This window comes from Balaenoptera physalus (genome assembly GCF_965194825.1).
Source record: "Balaenoptera physalus genome assembly, chromosome: 10".
Taxonomy (NCBI): Eukaryota; Metazoa; Chordata; class Mammalia; order Artiodactyla; family Balaenopteridae; genus Balaenoptera; species Balaenoptera physalus.
The window spans coordinates 8,830,116-8,850,220 of NC_138889.1; the positions used below are offsets into that span (position 1 = coordinate 8,830,116).

The following is a 20,105-nucleotide window of genomic DNA, read 5'->3' on the forward strand; positions in this document are numbered from 1 at the left end:
AGCGAAACCCTTTGGCTCCCTGAAGTGTCACCTCTTTCCTAAGGCAAGTGGGTTCCCCCGACCTCCACTGCCTGTTTTTAAGAAATGTCTATAATAAAGCCACATTTTCAGAGACTATGAAATAACTGATGATGGATTAAATCTTCTCTAATTTGAAGACATTAAGAAGTAAAATACAAAAATATCTTGAAATTCTGTGTGTTGGTTGAAACACTAAAAAAGAAGCAAAATACTCTCTTTCAAATCGTTTTACTTTGTGAAGGTTTCACCCTGCACTCACACGTGAGAGTGTGTGTCTGTGCGGGGGGTGCAGGGGTGCGTGCATGTGTGGGGAGGGGACGAGGGGGAGGGAGGGAAGACACTAGGGGTGGGAGGGGCAGCAGTGAGCAAGTCTGAAGACGTGTGGTTTTTTCACTTGTCGACCAACTCAAATTCCAGAAACACTGACGTTCTACTGCCATCTCGCGGCACCGTGAGATATTCACAGGCGGCATGACCTGCTCAGATTCTATAAACTAAATCCCACAACAACCCAGTAGCCCACGCAAAGATGTTGATCTGTGAAAAGATTGGAATAAGAAATAATCTCCCTTTTTTTACTCAAAAGGATCAAGTGCTTCGCATCAATTTGGTTCAGAAAGGTCTTAAAACTAAGGCTACCATGACATTTATTTTGCCATATATTAACAGTTTCATGTTGAAAAAGGCTCAACATAAAAAATCGCTTTCAAAACCTACATTGTCGCATAAACCAGAATACTTGTAAATGATAAAGTTCTTTCTTCAGTATTCAATCTTTTCAATTTCATCCATGTCTTCAGGGTCGAGTTGCTTAATATTGCTGTCTAAAAGAACAAGAGAATGGAACAGTCTTATCCCAGGGCCTAAACGAAATGTCATTCCATCCAATTACATTTCTGAAGATAGTGACACCTTGTATGGAAAGCCTCGAGATACTGGGACATCCCCTAGATTAGGTAAGGAAGGGATGGTATCCAAATAACCAATCCATACTAACTACAATGGCATCAAATGCACCAGACAAGACAACATACATGTCTAAATACTGTGGGGCAGAAAAAAATCACCAGAGTGCAGAGAGGGGAAGGTGGGAACCTGGGAAGGTGCCTGGCTGAGCTCAGGAGGGTGAAGTGGGCGTGTGCATTGGGGGGGCGGGTTTGCTGAATGGCCACACGGAGTGTTGATTACCATAGCAACAGTGATCTTAATGGTTCTTTCTCCGCCCCCATCCCTCCTCCGTTATCCTAACGCAGGGGTGCTTAATCAACTTCCCTGAAGGGTCCACAGCCAGTCTGCAAACCTTTTAAAATTATATTCCAAATTGCACATATGTGCCTGTGTGCATTTCCCCGGGGACAGTGTCCTTTGCTTCCCACAGAGGTTAAGTACCATTGTCCTAAAGGTGAAAGATACATCTGGAGTCCTGCGAGGGTTCTTCCTCGCCTGCTCTGCAGCCATATCTATCCAGGGCCCTGGGGCAGGCGGACATCTCAGCTTCTGTTACCCTTCAAGTTTCCACCAGAGTGTAACACACCCATCCAAGAGCCCCAGCGGGTTAGCAGAGCCTGCCTTGTTTAGATGGCGGCGGCGGCGGGGGGGTGGGGGGGCACTGGAGGAAGGCAGCAGGCCTCAGGATTTAGGACTGTCCTAGCTGGTCGCTGGGGCAACAGGAAGGGAAAAATGTACATAAAAAAGGAAGCTGGGGACACAATATAATCTTAAAGGAGCTTATTACTTTGCCTAGGGTGGTTCTTCATGGACGTAAAATCTGCTCCAGATCCCAGAATGAGCAATGACATAGAAATATGAGCTCCTATCAATTCCACTTGGTTTTCACATCTTCCCTTAGTTACCCCTGCCTCCTGTTAGGAACTCTGGCACTAAGAAGCAGAAGCCTACTCCCTGGCTCCTGCCCCCACCCGATCACGAGCCTCTGGGCTCAGGTCCACGACACACATCGTCACTGTCAACGTGGGCAGGCCCACAGCTCTGAGCACGACGCGTGCTACTCACTGAAGTGGTCCTGGATCCTCATGAGCAGGGGCAGCTTATCCACCTCGACCATGTTGAAGGCAAGGCCTTTTTTCCCAAAGCGGCCTGTCCGCCCAATACGGTGGAGGTAGGTCTCATAGTCTGGCTCCTCTGCTTGGTTCACGGGCAGGTCAAAGTTCACAACAATCGTGACCTGCTTCACATCAATCCCTGGAAGAGGAACGACACTGCAGGGTCCTGCAACTTTTTCCTCAGGACATAGCTATTCAAGAACCACATTTGCCGAGGGAATTCTCATTTAATAGACACAATCTGTAAACCAAACCTGCTTTTACGTAAATGAAATAGGTCCTTTGGTCAGGCAGTTTGCTTGCAAGTATGTATGTCTATGATGCTGGATAAAGAGTGTCAGTAGAAGCGAATTATACAGAAGTCTAAATATGTACAAAGCGCGTGTGTGTGTGTGTGTGTGCTGGGGAGGGGCTCTCAGCAGGTCACAGAGCCCTTCCATCTTCTCCACCCCCACTGTGATAAGTGCCCAGCAAGCCCCTTAGTCTCACATCCCCTTACCCATCACAGGGCCCCAGCTCCACCCCATTCCATGGCCATTGTTCTCGTCAGGTCATTTTACCCATTGCCTCAACTGTTACAACAACTTCCGGACTGGTCTCCCCAGTCCCTCATCTCCCACTCCTCTAATCGTCACCATGGTCACCACAGCAATGTCCAGAGCACTTGTGTTTAGAATCCAGCTGCCCAAACAGTACAGGGTAAAGTACAAACAACTCAAGACTTCCAAGAGTTCTCCCCTTCCTTTCACACCTTTCACTCCTAATGTTTCCTAGGAAGACTTCTGTGCTCACCTAGTGCCTCCATCCCCAACCCTAATAAACTCTCTGGGTCATAATCCTTGTCCTCTCTGTACTGTGCTTTGACTCTGGAGCAATTTGTGCCCTCTTTTCTCTGGGGTCTGGAGTTGTGCTGTCCAGTATGGTAACCATTGGCCTTATGGCTATTTAAATTAATTCAAATTAAAAATCCAGTTCCTCAGCCATACTGGTCACACATCAAGTGCTCAATAGCCACCATATATGGCTTGGACAGCAGAGAATAGGAGATTTATATCAATGCAAAAATTTCTTTTGGCTAGTGCTAGTCTAGAGAGCCAGGAGTCTAGGCAGCGTGCTCCCGAGGGGAAGGAACCGCGTCCTTTTTTAGGCTACTCCTCCAAACGCCAAGCTCAGCACTCATGGCAGGTCCTCAGTTCTATCTGGTGAACTAGTAATAAATTAGGAAACACGGTTTGAGTATGCGGTGTAGGCAAGGATACAGGAGGAATGAGGAAAGTACGAAGGCCCTCCTCTTGAAAAAACAAAGATTTTTCTTCCAGTAGTCAACAGTTTTAAAATTAAAAACACCTCAGAGATGACCAACATCATTAGTCATTAGGGAACACAAGTTGAAAACACGAGATACCACACACATCTACTGAAAGCTTAAGATGAAAAAAGAGTGTCAGTACCAATTACTGACAAGGATGGAGAACAACTGGAACTGTCCTGTATTGCTGGTAGAGATGCAAAAGGGCACAGCCACTCTGGAGAACAGTTTTGCAGTTTCCTATAAAGCTAAACATACACTTACCACATGACCCAGAAATCCTCCTCCTAGGCATTTACCCAAGAGAAATGAAAGCATATGTCCACATAAGCCTTACACATGAATGTTTACTACAGCTTTAGTCCAAACAGCCCCAAGCTGTAACCAATCCAAATGTCCATCAGCTGGTGAATGGAAGACCTAATTGTGGTACGACCCATTCCATGGAATACTACTCAACAATAAGAAGGAATGACCTACTGATATATGTAACAACATTGATGAATTCCAAAGTATGATGTCAAGTGGAATAAATCAGACACAAAGGCTACCAACTGTATGATTTAACTTACATGTCATTCTGCAAAAGACAAAAATACAGAGACAGAAATCTGGTCAGTAGTTGGCAGGGGTCATTAGTTACAGAGGCTGATTGAAAATGAGCGCTGAGAAATTTTGAGGGGGGATGGAAATGTTCCATATTTTGATTACAGTGATGGGTACGTGACTATATATGTTTGTCAAAACTCTCTGAAACGTATCCTTAAAAAGAGTGAATTTTATCATATGTAAATGATACCTCAATAAACTTGACTTTAAGTGCATACACATACACACCTCGAGCACAGACGTTGGTTGTTATAAGAACTTTCTCCTTCCCATCTCGAAACCTCTGAATGACGGAAGCTCGCTGATCCACAGTCAGCTCTCCACTTAACAGAGACACCTGGTGGCCATCCTGCATCATCTCCACAGTCAACCATTTGGCATTTTGACGAGTCTGCAGGAAAATCAAAACCCAGCATGGCGCCCAAGTTGAAGCAGCCTGGCTATGTGTGCAGCGCTCACGTCTGCAGGGCATGGGAGCTGGGGGTGCTGCAGAGGAGTTTTGCTTCACCTTCCCTTTGGGGCCTAGAGGGATCTGAGAATGTGGCAGGGGATTCTCCCTCCCCCGGGCTTTTAAGGGGCACATCCTCTCAACCTGTCAGAGCTTTGGCTTCTCAGCCCTGAAACAGAGAATAAAATGCTCCGCCCACCTCTCATGGTGCTCTGATGACAAAATGAGGTAACCTAACAATGATGACATCCTTGTGTACGCCAGGTACTTTGCTAAAACCTTTACGTGCATCAAGTTCATCTGCTTTCCTCATGATCTGATGAAGTAGCTACCTAAGTTCATTTAAAAAAACTGAGAAATAAACCCAAAGCTTAAAACCATTAAGTGATTTGCCCAAGGTCACATGGCTAGTCACGGCAGAGCTGAGCTTTCCTTTACTCTACAAGCATGTTTCCAGGGCCCTCCATGTGCTGGGTGGTGCTATTCTAGGGTGGGGGCATGAAGATGAGTGGAACAGGTGAGAGCCTGCCCTCACAGAGCTGACAGTGTGCACATGGTGGTGAAAAAATACAACCAAGACACGAACACGAAAAACGTCAGATAGGAAAAGTAAATACGAAAATAAAAACAAGGGGCTGTTAATAGTGAGTGACTGAGTGGCTGCTTTGCTCATAGTAAGTTAGGAGTAGAAGAGAACATTCTTAACCTGATAAAGGGTATCTATGGAAACACTACAATAAACATCAACCTGAATAGGGAAGTGTTAGAAGCAGTCCCTCTAAAAGAAGGATGCCCAGGGAGTTCCCTGGTGGCCTAGTAGTTAGGATTCCAGGCTTTCACTGCCGTGGCCCAGGTTAAATCCCTTGTCAGGCAACTGAGATCCCACAAGCGGCGCGGCGCGACCAAAAAAGAAAGAAAGAAAAAAAGAAATAAAAGAAGGATGCCCTCTGTTTCACATCATATTGAAGTCCTATTCCATTACTTCAGTTTCACCCGTAAAATACAGATAATCTCTATTCAGAGCTGCTCTGAAGATTAAACAACACAACGTACAAAAAGCACCAAACGCGGTGCCCGGCTCCACCTGCACAGAAATCTGGGCACGAGTAAGACAAGTCCCGGCGGACTCACCTGGCAGAATATGATGGCCTGGCCAACGGTGATGCCACCGTAAATGTTGCACAGAGCCTGGTACTTGTCTTTCCTGCTCCTGCACAACACGTAATACTGTCGGATGTTGTTCAGGGTCAGCTCCTCTTTTCGTAACTTGATAACGTTGGGGTCAGGAATGATCCGCTCCGCAAACTGCCACACGGAATCTTCAAAGGTCGCTGAAAAGAGGAGCATCTGGCACTTGGAGGGTAAAGCTCTACGAGAGAGGAGGGAAGAAGGCCGTCACCCGATGGCCAGGCCCGTCCCTCTCCTGGGGGTGCAGCTTCCAGCACTTGATGCCCACGGCCATCAGCTGCCCCCCACGCCCCTGCTCCAGGGTCACCGTGAAAGGTGCTGCGGCCACGACAACTACACCTGCTGCAGAGCGCCACGTGTCAGCCCCTCCTGCCCACCAAGAATTTGGGAAAATGGATACACTGAATGTGGGGCTCCAGAGTGAAGTTTAGGTAAGTGATCTGGGTTTTCACGCCAGTCTTCTCCTTAGGAAAGACGGGCTCGTGGAGCCTAGGGTGTTAGTCTAGGTGCTGTTTACGGCAATCATCCCGCACAAGTTCCATGCGGATGAAGGGCACAGAGGCTCATCATTCGATGGCAGGTGTTCTGTCTCTGGGGCGGGAAAGAACAGCCACATTAAGTCTATTTGGAATGGGAAGAACTTGGATATAAATAAAAGAGGAGCAGAAGGGGAAGATGCTACTGCATGTGGAATGTAAACTGAACCCACAGTGAACACAGGCTAATTGATACCAAGTTCAAAAAAAAGGCAAAATGAATGTACGGAGTCAGCAGTCAGGATACAGCTAAGCCTGTGGAGGAGAGAGGGGCGGGTGACAGGAAAGGGGCTGCAGGGGATTTCCGGGGTGCCAGTAAAGTTCTATGTCTTGATCTGGGCCATTGTCCCATGAGCATAGCCCCTCCGTGATAGTTCACCCAGCAGTACACTTAGGATTTGTATATTTCTCTGTCCATATTTTATACATCAATTAAAAAGTTAATTTTTCAAACAACAAAATAGAAGAGAGACCAGAGAGGAATCACTGCCTTTGAGAAGACAACAGAGCACTTAGAGAATAAGCGGTCAGGGCTAAAAGGGAGCAGGTGAGCTCATACAGTCCAGCGATTCCCAAACATTCTTTCAAGCCTGGGACCTGAATCATCTGGGAGCTTTTCAAACAACAATCGGACCGATTTCTGGTTGGCCACAGGAGACTACGTCTGTTACCTTCTCAGTGTCCAGCATCCCACTAATGTGACTATAAAGTGATTAAGATATGAACTTACAAAACGTGCAGAATAAGAGAAGAGAAATGGGTGGATGAGATATTTCAATATATTTTTGCAAGATGGAAAAGCGTGATAACCGAGAAGGTGGATGAAGCTGCAATATGAGCGCTACAGAGGGAGGTGCTGATGCAAAGGCAGCGGTTCCCTCAGAACCACTGGGAGGTCTAGGACGTGCAAGACCAGAGGCCTGGTGGGGGTGGGGTGAGGGCTGTGAGAAGACACGAGGAGAATCTGTGTCAGCAGGCTGCGTCGCTCGGCAATCTGCTCTCCCACACCCTTCACCTGGAAAAAGAGGGCACCAGGACTGGTATCCCAAGGCTGCGGCCATTTCATTCCAGAAAGAAAACTTACACAAATTGTCCAAGGGAAGGAAACATGGGCTGTTCTGCAGAACACACTGGATTTTGAAGACTTAGTATGAAAAGAAAGAATGTAAAATATTTCATTAACAATTTTTAGATTGGTAACATTACTTGTTAAGATGCTATTTTTGATATGTCACGTTAAATAAAATATCTTATAACATGAATTTCACCTGTTTCTTTTTTAATGTGGCTATTAGAAAAATTTTAAATTACACTTGTGGCTTACATTATATTTCTATTGGACAGTGCTGTGACTTAATGTATTTTAAGCAAAAGAAAGGAAAACTGAACAATGGAGGGATGAACAAGCAACATAAATACTCTATCTAATTTTACTTAATATTCTTTTTAGTAGAAAGCCCTTTTTGACTATTGAATCTTCCCTGGACTTCCGCATCTTTTATTCACTGTTACATTTAAACATACCAACGTATTGGTAGGGGATGGCAAGAAGGGAGCCTTGCTTGATCTTGGGCCCACATTTTTTTAAATAGGAAGCCTGGATGAAAATATATACAAGGAGCAGCTGGACCCCACCCTTCTTTGGCAGCTAAGCTTGTACAAGCAGAAGAGCCTCAGCGGACGGTGAGGATAAAGCAGACAGCTGAATAGGGGATCAAGTGAAAATACATATACTGAACGATGGACCCCTCCCAGCCCATCCACCGGACCATCCTGCTCTGCTACCAAGATGCCAGCAACGGAGTGTCCCAGGAAGGAGATTAGAGACATTACATACTCCTAAAGACCTCCAGGCGACAAGCATCCTCAAGTGAAGCTTCCAAGTTACAAGCCCCAACCGTGCACACAGAGCTGTCGATAAATAAGCTTTCTAGTTCCTCAGCTTGGGTTATGAAAGGCTAGCGCAGGGTCACCAGATGCGAGGAGGAAAGATCCGCCACAAAGACAGACTGTAACCAACAAACACAAAAGGAAACTTAGATCACTCAGAGACAGGGTTGAGAACGGAAAAAAATTTTAATGCTAGAATTAATATCCTCAAAGAGGTAACTGTAGATATCACGTATCTTTGTGTTATGGATGTTTTGCATCCGTAAGACAAGAAAAGGAAGCTATGGAAAAGAAAGAGAGGGCAATGCCGGTATGATCCAGACAGGACAGAAGAAGGCTAACCGACTGTGCTATTTTAGTGACGGATGGAAAGACACATATAGCTGGGTTAAAGAGGTAAATAATGCAAACAGAGCAGACTGCACCAAGTGAAGGGGTGAATTCGGGACCAGGCCTGGCGGAGAAGGGATGTGGAAAGCATGTATGGAAACTGAATCGCGCAAGTTCAGGATGAGGCAGGCAATACTTCTAAGTTTTTTGCCTCCTCCAAACACACCAGAGCTCAGCTGAACGAGTTTGCCCACATCACGCAAAGGGACACGTGTGACTGCGTCTTTTCCTTGCCATCCCTATGAAACTGAGTAAAGTTACATTTCCTGGTTCAGAGGGCTGCAAGTAAAGTGTCCTGCGGGTGAACAAGGCGGGAACTTTTGATAACAGACGTCTTTCCTCTCTCAGTGTAGCGTGGAGTGTCTCAGATCTTACCAGAGACCATGCTTCTACAGTGTATCCAGTGAGATTTCAAATCACGGCAACACAAAATACACGCCTCCCACCCCCCAATCTCTTAGGTACTTGGTTTTGAAAAAATGGAGTCTCAAAACATCTTTTTGGCTTCTATGAAGTTTTTATACAACACAGAAAATATACAACAGAAGACTGTCGACATTGTATCCAAATACAAACTAGCCTTTGTTCAACTCCCTGCATGAGCAGCAGTGCAAATGTATATTCTGGCATATTCCATTCAGTCTATAAATTCCTTATCAAAGAACATGAAAAGATCTTACCAGCTAAATGTCCTGCATCCTTTGTATACAATACTTCTAAAAACACATACAATTTGCTTACCTGTGATATTGAGCTTTTGATTACCAAAGTTTTGGGTCACTTTGTTATTTCAAACTTGCAGAAGCCTTAATAAGATTTCTAACTGTGCAGAAATGGACGTAGAGCCACCTCAGACGTGTGCCTACGAGACGCCTGCCACTGTAGCTGGCCAGTGAAAAGATTTAAAATGTTGGCCTATTTTCAAAGTTTGAGACAAAAAGAATGTCCAACTCCAACTTGGAAATACGTCAAGGATGAGAATGGAGAAAAAGATTACAGTAAAATAGAAATACCACACTGTTTCTCCACAGCTGTCTGGTGACTTGTGAAGAGGCCTCGTACTGACTGCACCTGGGCTGTCTGGTGTTCTGTAAAGGTTGCAACAAAAACTTGTAGCAAAAAATGACTCATTTTTCCTTTTTTTAGGAATAAAGCTGCTGCAGAAGTCAAAAAATGTCACCAGAAAAGGACAGCCAAGTTGAGGACTTTATTTCTTTACTAAATTTGTAAAGAATCCATCTTTCAGTTTGACAAGCTTAAGTCACCCCTGTGCTTTCTAATCATGTTCCCTGAGGAGAAGAGGTTTCACTTATGATGACATCTAATAGACTTCAGAGTGCTTGAAAATGATGGACATTTTAGACATGGATAACCTAAACGATGGATTTATAGATGCAAAGGATCTGAATGACAAACAGTTGGTCCACAGAAACAAGCCTGCAGATACAGTGGAAGAACATTTTGAAGGAGCTAGAAATTGATTCTTGCAAGTCTAAAAACCACTGCTGCTAGCAGGTAAACTCCTAAGTATTCTATGCTTGAACACTTCTGTTCAGAGGATATCACACTGGACTGATACCAAGAATCAGTGTGGGCTTCTACTATATATAAAATAGATAACTAATAAGGACCTACTGTATAGCACAGGGAACTCAAATCAATACTCTGTAATGACATATATCAAAAAAGAATCTAAAGAAGACTGGATATATGTATACCTATAACAGATTCACTTTGCTGTACAGCAGAAAACTAACACAACACTGTAAATCAACTATACTCCAAAAAAAAAAAAAAAATCAGTGTGGGCTTAATAAGGGCAGAGCTGCAAGTCAAAATGAATTTTAGATCTGACTGTATTCTGTTTTACTGCCACATACAAGAAAAGAGGGCTGCAGGGAGTTCAGAGGATACTGGAAAAGAGAGAGTAAAAACAACTTACCACACTGTGAGACAGAAAAAAAAGTGTCATTATTGTTTCTGTCATTAAATACAGGTACAGTAAGTCCCCTACATACGAACCTTCAAGTTGTGAACCTTCAAAGATGCGGATGTGTGTTCACATGTCCAATCACGTAAGTTAGTTCACGTGTCTGGCGTACGTTGTCACATGCATGCATCCTCTACAAGTGGTTGTGCTTTTGTGTACTTTACTGTGCCATACTGTATAGAGTAGAGTAGTACAGTATCTTTATTTGAAGCAAGAGGACGACTTCACTGAACTCCTTGCTGTGCAACACAAGGAGCTTACTAATGAAGACCTGATGGAATTGGAGGCCCAGAGAAAGGACGAAGAGAGACAAGAGGAAGAAGAAGTAACTGAAGAACTGAAGAGATTCACGACTCAGGAAATAGCAAGGGGATTTTATTTGAGGAGGCACTGTTAGTTTTTGACGCACAGGACCCGAACGCAGAATGGTACATGAAGGTTGCAGCAGCCGTTCAGAATGAAATCCAGTGCTACCGTGTCATCTATGATGAGAAAAAAAGAGCTACTACCCAGACGTCACTGGATCGTTTTTCAAGAGGGTAGACAGAATTGAATCCAGCAAGGAACCAGAACGTGTGCCATCAACGTTAGTCGTGAGTGAAACTGCAGCTTGCCCTCCGTTTCCTATTGCTGACGATCCTTCAGCTCTACCGTCTCCCACCTCCTCTCCCTCCTCCAGTCAGCAACTCTTCTTGCCTGTTCACTCGATGCCAGCCCCTGCGTGCCAGCTGTTGTACTGTACTACTGTACTTTTCAAGGTACTGTACTTGAAAAGTAAGATTAAAAATGTTTTATTTTTTGTGTTTGTTTTTTATGTATTATTTGTGTGAAAAGCATTATGAACCTATTACAGTACAGTACTATGTAGCCAATTGTGCTAGTTGGGTACCTAGGCTAACTTTGTTGGACTTACGAACAAACCGGACTTAACGAACACGCCCTCGGAATGGAACTCATTTGTATGTGGGGACTTACTGTAATATGTTTAATTAGTTCTATCGTATTTATGTTCTCCTCATAATAGTTCTATAATTACGTATCTTAAGTATATACAATAGGGAATTCCAGGGAGGTCCAGTGGTCAGGACTCAGTGCTCTCACTGCTGAGGGCCCGGGTTCGATCCCTGGTTGGGGAACTAAGATCCTGCAAGCTGTATGGTGTGGTGTGGCCAAAAAAAAAGAAAAAAAAAAAAAAAAAAAAAAAGAATATACAGTAGCACAGCCTCCAAAATTTAAGCAGCCAATCATGTTTAAAAAGATTAAATTGCTATATCAGAGACGAAACATTATTGTTGTATTTTTCTCATACATATTATTTAATTAGTTCTCCTATGAATTACTACTAATTGCCAGTTTAGTTCTACAGTTTTGTTTAAATAGTAGCACTAATGTAACAGAAAAGTACAGAATAATACATAATTTCAAATAAACATATATTTTCCATATTTTTATGTTAAAGTAATAACACATGTACGATTATTTCTTCTGTATTATAGTTTTATATATATATGAGATATATGTGTGTGTATGTATGTACATATATATTTGCCTGCTATGACTGTATCCTGGGTTGTCTTCCTAAGAAGTTGGTCACCGCAGGGCAAGAAGTAACAAGAAATTTCCCCAGATCTGGCAGGCACAAGTTTTGGGAATGAAAAGAGTGTACCATGTGTCTAGTACAATGAAGAAAAAAAAGATCTGAACCAAAGCACAACATTGAGAAGTTTCAGTACATCATGGAGAAAAAGATTACAAAACCTTCTAGCGAGGAAAAAACAGATCACAGACAAAAGTCTGAGGATCAGGATGACATTAAACTTTCCGGCAGCAACACTGGAAACAGAGTGTTAATTATAGTAAAAAACCCACCACTTTTCTGTTTTCAAAACTGTCTCCGAATTTACAGGGAGAAAGCTTTTCAAGACAGAATTCCACATCCAGGGAAACTCAAGCCAAAGATCAAATTTACAGGTACAATAAAAACATTTTCAGACAAGCAGGGGCTAGAAAATGAACTTCCTACACATCCTTTTGCAGGAAGCCCTTAGCAGATACGTTCCAGCATATTCAGTAAACCAACAGTAAACCAAGAAAAAGGACCCACAAGACAGGAGACTGGAAACTGTTAATGAGGACAGGGGAAACCTGTAATGTGGCTGTGACCACAGGACCGGAGCGCAACCAGCCCAGGCTGAAACCGGAGACAGTGAGTGTGGGAGATCTTCCGGAAAAAAAGAAACCGACGGAATTTTAAGATGTATTTGACTATCTGGAGATATCATTGACATATGACACGTATGATGAAACAGGTAGAGAAAAATTAAAGACTGCTACACAGTGACAGTAACCAAATGAAGAAAAATAGGCAACTCCAGGGGGAGAAGCACAAGAAAAACATAATTATAGTAATTCAATACTCAGCAGTGAATGCTATTTGTGTTGTGATAATGATATCAATACCAGCTGTGAATGTAACCAACAATGTTGTATATAATGAATATACAACGAGAAATAGCAATGTGAGCAGGTTATTTAAAGATATGAAAGTTAATGTCATAACGGACAGTATTCTCTAGGGGTTGGGACAGGGGATTACTGGTTATCATTACAAGTCTTTCAATATTATACTTGAATTTAACACAGTGTATAAATACTTTATTTAAAAATGAGCGATGCAGACTCTTAAAGCCCACTCCCAGAAATTCTGATTCAGTAAGGTTCAGGTTAGGCCTGATAATCTCAAATTTTAAGCCCCTTGGTGATCCTGGGAGAGAGGCCTAGGAAATCGACAGGATTTATTTAACAACTTACAGGCAAAGTCAGGACTAGATACTAGGCTCCTGATCCCAGGCTACTGTGTCCTCACGATAGCGCTATCAGGTTTTAATGAATTCTCTTTAGAATTTTGCTCAAATATAAGATAACTGGCAAAATTTGGTGCAGATCCACTGTATATGGATTCCATCTGTAAGCCTGCAGCACAAGAGTAAAGCAATCAGGCAAGATTACAAGATGAAGAAGTTGGGAAATTACAGCAGGCTGAAGGCCCACTGAGCTGGTGACAATAATAAAAACCCAACTTGTTTTAAAGGTGAACGAAGTGGGGAATAAGCAGTAAAGACAATTAGGGGCAGCAGACAAATGAAATTCCTCCTCTGGACAGAAGATCCAGGAAGAAAAGGCTGGATGTGAAGGTTACCTTTGAATACGAATGCTTTGGTCTGAGAATCCTTGCGTGTCGATCATCACATCTGCTTCATCCAGGACAAACACACGAATCTTAGTCAAATCAATTAATTTTTGCTTGAAACACCAATCTAGGACAGTCCCAGGAGTGCCAATTATGATCTGTTTGGTGACATCAGTGCCTCTGGCAACTAGGGGGAAAAGGAAAAGGGTTTAAAGGCTTCCTTCAGACGCAAACGACTCTAACCACCCACAATTCCCGGTAATGAAACACGTGTCGTAATGGCTTTCCAAGTGCCAACCCTGAGGGTCTTTGTGGTTTTTGATTTTACAGAGTTTTAGGATAAATTCCCAAGTTTCTCGGTTTACAGTAATGATAATAGTCGTGCATGTTTGATTCTGCCCCACGGTCATCTAAAAAGCCACCCTGCAGCATTCCCGTTGTCCTACAGAAACACTGGCACAGCAGTGAAAGGCCTACAAATCTTCCCCAAATGGAAAACCACCAAAATGTCTATCAACAGGTTACATGAAATAAATGACAGAATATTATACAGCTAGTCAAAAGAATGAGGTGGGGCTATACATACTGACATGAGAAGATGTTTAAAACGCGTAAGTTTTTGAACAGCATGAAAAAAAATGCTCCCATTTTTGTAAGCACTCAAAAACAAAACAAAAAAACACACAAAGATTTGTTAACAAAACCATACCTGTCTTTGGAAATAGGTTTTTGAAAGAACTTTCACTTTTACCTTTGAATTTTCTGTTTTCTGTGTTTTAAAGTTTTTTTGTTCACCTTATGCATGTAATACTTTAATGAAAAAGTGAAACAATAAAAGCTGTTCTGCACAAAACAACTGAGCTTCACAGAAAAGAACAGGGAAAAGCACCCTCTTCTGGGCTGTGGGAATGATGCAGCTAACATTTACTGGGTCCTTATTACGTGCCAGGGGTGTGCCCAGTGCTTTATCTGTATCATTTTATTTAATTCCAGTAACAACTCTATGATATAGGTGGCATTATATCCACCACTTTAAAGGCAAGAAAGCAGAGAAGGTATATACCACGACTGTGTTAGTGGTGCAGTCGGGATTTAAAATATCAGCCAGGGGCTTCCCCGGTGGCGCAGTGGTTGAGAATCTGCCTGCCAATGCAGGGGACACGGGTTCGAGCCCTGGTCTGGGAAGATCCCACATGCCGCGGAGCGGCTGGGCCTGTGAGCCACAATTGCTGAGCCTGCGCGTCTGGAGCCTTTGCTCCGCAACAAGAGAGGCCATGATAGTGAGAGGCCCGCGCACCGTGATGAAGAGTGGCCCTCACTTGCCGCAACTGGAGAAAGCCCTCGCACAGAAACGAAGACCCAACACAGCCATAAATAAATAAATAAATAAATAAATAAATAAAAATAAAATAAAATATCAGCCAGGGCTGGCTTGCTGGTACATACTTCGATTCCCTCGAACGGCGTACATCACTTGAACATCCACACAGAATTTCCCCATCCGTTCGACCACACGACCAGTTTGCAGAGCCAGTTCATAAGTAGGAGCCAAGCAGAGGCACTGAGAGAGGGAGAGAGAGAGAAGCGGGGAAGGAGAAAGGTTCATAACAGCCATCATGCAATTCTGAAATACAATTAAAATTTGTGGAGGGAGAGGCACAGAAGCGAAACTGGAGATTTTGGTTGAACAGAATATTTTTACTTGAATACGACTTAGCAGCTGATAGATCTGGGGTGAATGTTGAGTATGGAAGGGGAGAAGGGGCTGAAGGATGGAGAAGCAGCTTCCTTTTATACATTCCTCTCTGAAAGGTCATGAAGAAACACAGGTTATGGGTCACGCTGTTTTGGTAGGGGAAAAATGGGATGAAGTGGGGCTGGGAATCAAAAAGAGAAGGGATGCAAGACTAATTACAGCTTGAGTGTGGTCCCCATCACCTCTTCCCTGATATTAAAAAGTCTGCCCATTTCCAGAGCACTCCCTGCTTGGTCCAATCCATCTTACACATCTCTGGCAGAATGTTCCCTGAAACTCTTTCATTTGTTACTTCCATCCCCCCTATAAATGGTGGCTGTTGATGAATGAAGATGTCGATGGAAGAAACTGGTGATATTTAACGCATTTCTGAACTTCAATCAAGGATCTGAGATAGAGAGAGGGAAACACAGCTAAAGTGATAAAAACAGTTTCCACACACATTTCTCAACATGTGTTCAAGCATGGCTTCTCCTAAAGGATTTTTACTCGTGAAATCAAACCCCAGATATAAATTTCTCTGAACTTGTCTAAAGAAAGCACAGAATTTCCTATGCCTGCCACTAGTCACCCACATCCATGTCCACAGGTGACCTTGCTGCGCAGGTTGTAAACTTCCTGAGGGAATCCTTGCTGCCCCATAGCTCTGAGCGCACCCAACACTTGGGTTCCCCGTTTGTCAACCAAGTTGATGAACACAGGTTGGAGAAAGAGGAAAAGATCACCAGATACTTTCCATGTATTGACACTAGGTTGGGAGAAGGGCAAGCGCAGTTCCAGCCCCTGCTCAGTCGCTCTCTGACAACTGTGACCTCACGTGTGACCTTTCCCTCTCCAAGCCTCTGTTTCCTTCTCCACTAAATGAGTAGGAGGGACTGGGTGACCTACAGCTATACAGCTATCACTACTGAACGCTCACTTTATGTTGAGCACGGTGCTAAAAATGTACATTCATTCACTCAATCTGCATGACAATCCTATGAGGCAGGTATTCATTCATTCATTCATTCAATGTTTAAGGAGTGGTTTCTACAAGCCAAGCACTGTGATTGGCGTTAGGGTTCAAGGGTGAACAGAATAACTGTGATCCATACCTTTATAAGTGTCATCTTTACTGACAAGAAAACGTAACTCCAAAAGATTTACTACCTCGCCTAAGACTTTCAGCTGGTAAGTAGAGAGGCTGGAATTGGAACCAGTCAAACTGTAAAGCCTGTGCTCTCAATCACGGCCCCATACTGCTGCCCAATACTCTGATTTTATGAAAGAACATCTATTCTAAATATCATCATGTCATTGCAGCAATATTGCCTATTACTAAAATATCTTTGGCACCGCAACCATTCCCATCTCTCTCCCAGCCTTTCCTTACCTGTGGAAACAATTCCAAGGCATTAACTCTGCTTAGCATTGCCAAGACAAAAGCAGCTGTCTTTCCTGTTCCAGACTGACTCTGGGCTATGAGGTTCTGAGGTCTGTAGGAAAGAGGATATACTGGACATAAACTGAATACAAGCTCCTGGGCATAAACTGAATATGAGACTAAAAATAACCAGTTGGAATACCACTACCCTAGAAACTCACGGATGTGCCAGCATCATAGGGAGAGCCATCTCTTGAATTTTGGATGGTCTATTAAATCCCATTGCATAGATCCCTTTTAGTAACTCTTCTTTTCTGTCAAAAAAAAAAAAAAAATCAAATACTTAAAGTCTATGATGCGTCAGTAGCCTCAGAAATACAAACCTGAAAGGTGCCTTTCTAAATTAGGCCACTTTGCAACTGAGTATAAAAAGTAATATTTGGAAATATACAAGTTAAACCTCAACTCTCAAACATATACAATCATGTCTGCACAGTTGGAGCACTAAAGTAATAAATTACGTCATAAGCCCAGGCCAAGGACAGTAGTAAGGGCCTAACGTTGAACTTTCTCCTGAACCAAGAAAAAAAAAGGAAAAACTCATCTGATAGAAGTGCATCAATTTTCCAGTAGAGTTTTATTTTCCACACAAGCAGAAAACTACGTGAGATTTATTGTTCATTTCCTTTTAGTCAATGACAAACTTTAACGTTTCAATGGCAATTTTCAGAGAAAACAAAATTTCATTCAGGTGATTCTTAAATCAATTCTCTCTAGGAGCAGAAGACGCAATATCAGCTCATTCTTCTGAGCCAGTATTTTTAAATGCGTCTTTCCTGGGGTCTCAGGATAGATGTTAGAAAGAGGATAAAGTGAAGTAGGCTGGAATACTTCCACTACAATGACATGCACATTTTGGACACGCTTAATTGGTAGATTAATTGGTAGATTACTGGCAGCCAACCTTTAATCATGAGTAAGCTTCTCCCCAACTAGAAAGCAGGCATTGGGATTTTGGATTTCCCCACTTACATAAGTCCGTATCAGTAACTCGACCTATTCAAATACATTTCCTTAATGCCAGCTGATAACTCTCTAGGAAATGCAAACCTATTTGGGAAAGTTATTCATTTAAATACTATCTGAGACCAAAAAAATAATTAAAAAGGTAAAAGCTTGTAACTTATCTAAAGGGGTATTTGGGTCATCAAAATTCCTGTTATCTGTATTCTGGTATGGAGAGTAGCAATACGGCTGTGTCTGGCTTAGCTATCCCCCTTAGCACAGCAAGGTTAAAATATTTTACCATCAAAAATGTTCTCAAGTCGTTGGACAATTCAGGTATCCTAGTGTTCCTCTTTGAGCTATATTTTAATTGCATGCAAAATGTCCATATCTCATTTGAGTATTGACCATTAGAACACCAAGGAGATCCTGATGATTATTATTAGCAGATTAGTTTGTTCTGTGCTATGCTCTCTGGAATTTTCCTACACTTAAAGTAAAAACACTCACAGCCGCAGCTCTTCAAATGTTTTCACTGAGTAGAGTGGAGAGCTGGGATCCTTTTGTAAGACTTCAACTCGGTGACTGGATTCTACTAAGGACTGCCGGATTAACTTGTTCAAGAGTGAATTAGCTGCCAATTCCACTGGAAAAACAAGGATAAAACAGGGGATATTGCAGGGGGAAAGTCAAGCCTCCTGAATGACATCTAACAAGTTGCTTCCTTCCATTCAGGGGTTGTATATCAAGCAACTAACTGTTCCTACTCTCATTTTTCTTCCAAAAGAAGGTTCTAAAAAGAATGACACAGCACTGAGAATTCCTTTTTGTTTCCACAAGGATCCAGTTTCTTATGCTCTGTTGCTACACCAACCTCTAACCTCAACCAAGCCTACATCTATTGCCAGCAGACCTAATTTTTCCTTGCCAGCTGAAAATTCATAACCCATTCCTGCATATTCTATTTCAATTTCCTCTAAAGAAGTAATCCTGACTTCTAAGTTAGTATTTCTTCTGACATTCACTATTTATAAAGAAAACAGAAGCAAAGATGGTTCTTTTCCAATTAAGATGGTATTATTCACCCACATTGTGAAAGTCATGATTAAAGGAAACAGAATGCCAGTAAATACACGCAAATGAATTTATTTCCTACCTCCATCTTCTTCATCATCTTCTTCGGTGTTATTAACAGAACCGTCTAAAAGGATGGAAGAGAAACAACTGTAAAGATAAATGCCAAGCAGGAACGTCCAGCGTTATCATCCCAGTTTCTCCTGCCCACTCTACAGTGTGTACAAAGGAAGGGTCAAACAGTGGAGGAGTTGGTAAAAAGACTGGAAAGGTAGTGGAGGGTCTTGAATGTTAAATTAAGGGAGCCAAAATTGCCAGGGACATAAGGAAAGCAATGCTTTTTAAATGAACTGAGCCCAATCTTCTTTAACAACACTCACCTACGTTTGGAACGGTAGGACTCTTAATACCCCGAAGGTTCTTCCGGGGATGGATGACGTTTGAAAACTATTGAAAGATACAAATTTCAATCAATATTGGGAAGCAAGGCATCAGGCAGCCCAGTGCCACCCCCTAACACGGGCTGGCAGGGAGGCAGGGAAGCCCACGCCAATACTGCTTCCTTTGCGATATTATGTATTAACGGATTCCTTTGAGAAGCAGGTCTCCTGTATGAATTATCCTAAAATTGGAGGAAACTTTCTACTGCCCCTGTATATGAAGTTCCTCTTTATAAGCCTCGAGTCTAAATGTGACAGTCCTTGAGGGGTCACAGCACGAGCAAGAGATAGCTGATAGGAAAGCGCGTTGGTAGATGAGATGGAGGCTAGCTGAGGCTTAATGGTCAAACTGGGACAGTAGAAAACTCAGGGTCCACTTGGGGCTCCCAGCTGCTTTCCCTCCCGCAGGTGTCTTCATTTTGCCTTTTCAAACCAAAGGTCTTGTTTCTCTTGGGGTCTCCTTTCCCGTGGCCCTCTTCCAAATCCTTGTCACACCTCCCCTCCACCATCTGACACCCGGCTCCAAACCCTGGCGGAGCTCCCCCTTCCCCTCCCCAGCACATTTCCCTCCGGGAGTGCTGTTCTAGCCCCTGTCCCCTTGCCCTCCCCGGCTCGGTGGCAGTTACGTGGCTGTTCAGCCGCTCGCTCTCCGAAGCCCCTGCGTCGCCTCCCCAAAGTAACGACGCCATAACTGCGATCGCTGCTTCCGCTCCCAGCACGTGCAGCCGCCACAGGCGCCAGGTAGTGCCCGGCCTCACCCAGCGGCCAATGGGCTTTCTCGGGGTTGGGGGGGGGCCGACCAGCCGCCACGCGCAGGCGCCCGAACTCCGAGG

At 43.3% G+C, this 20,105-nt stretch overlaps 1 protein-coding gene across 1 annotated transcript; it reads right to left on the minus strand.

Moving 5' to 3' along the window:
• Window positions 1-575: 575 nt before the first annotated feature.
• Window positions 576-20,086, minus strand: DDX25 (DEAD-box helicase 25). Its single transcript, XM_082475891.1, has 12 exons — window positions 19,899-20,086; window positions 19,213-19,279; window positions 18,915-18,959; window positions 18,269-18,404; window positions 16,975-17,067; window positions 16,763-16,865; window positions 15,081-15,195; window positions 13,644-13,821; window positions 5,582-5,819; window positions 4,231-4,393; window positions 2,035-2,223; window positions 576-845 (listed from the first exon to the last, which is right to left on the minus strand). Exons 1-12 carry the CDS (start codon window positions 19,959-19,961, stop codon window positions 784-786), a joined length of 1,452 nt encoding a protein of 483 aa, XP_082332017.1. The 5' UTR covers window positions 19,962-20,086; the 3' UTR covers window positions 576-783.
• Between the last annotated feature and the right edge of the window lie 19 nt (window positions 20,087-20,105).

Excerpts from the sequence above, each read along its gene's own strand:
- DDX25 (XM_082475891.1), bottom strand. The coding sequence starts at position 19,961 with ATGGCGTCGTTACTTTGGGGAGGCGACGCAGGGGCTTCGGAGAGCGAG. Across the intron at positions 16,866-16,974 it reads CCTATGATGCTGGCACATCC|ACCTCAGAACCTCATAGCCC; the intron begins GTGAGTTTCTAG and ends TCTTTCCTACAG. Across the intron at positions 846-2,034 it reads GAGGATCCAGGACCACTTCA|ACAGCAATATTAAGCAACTC; the intron begins GTGAGTAGCACG and ends TTGTTCTTTTAG.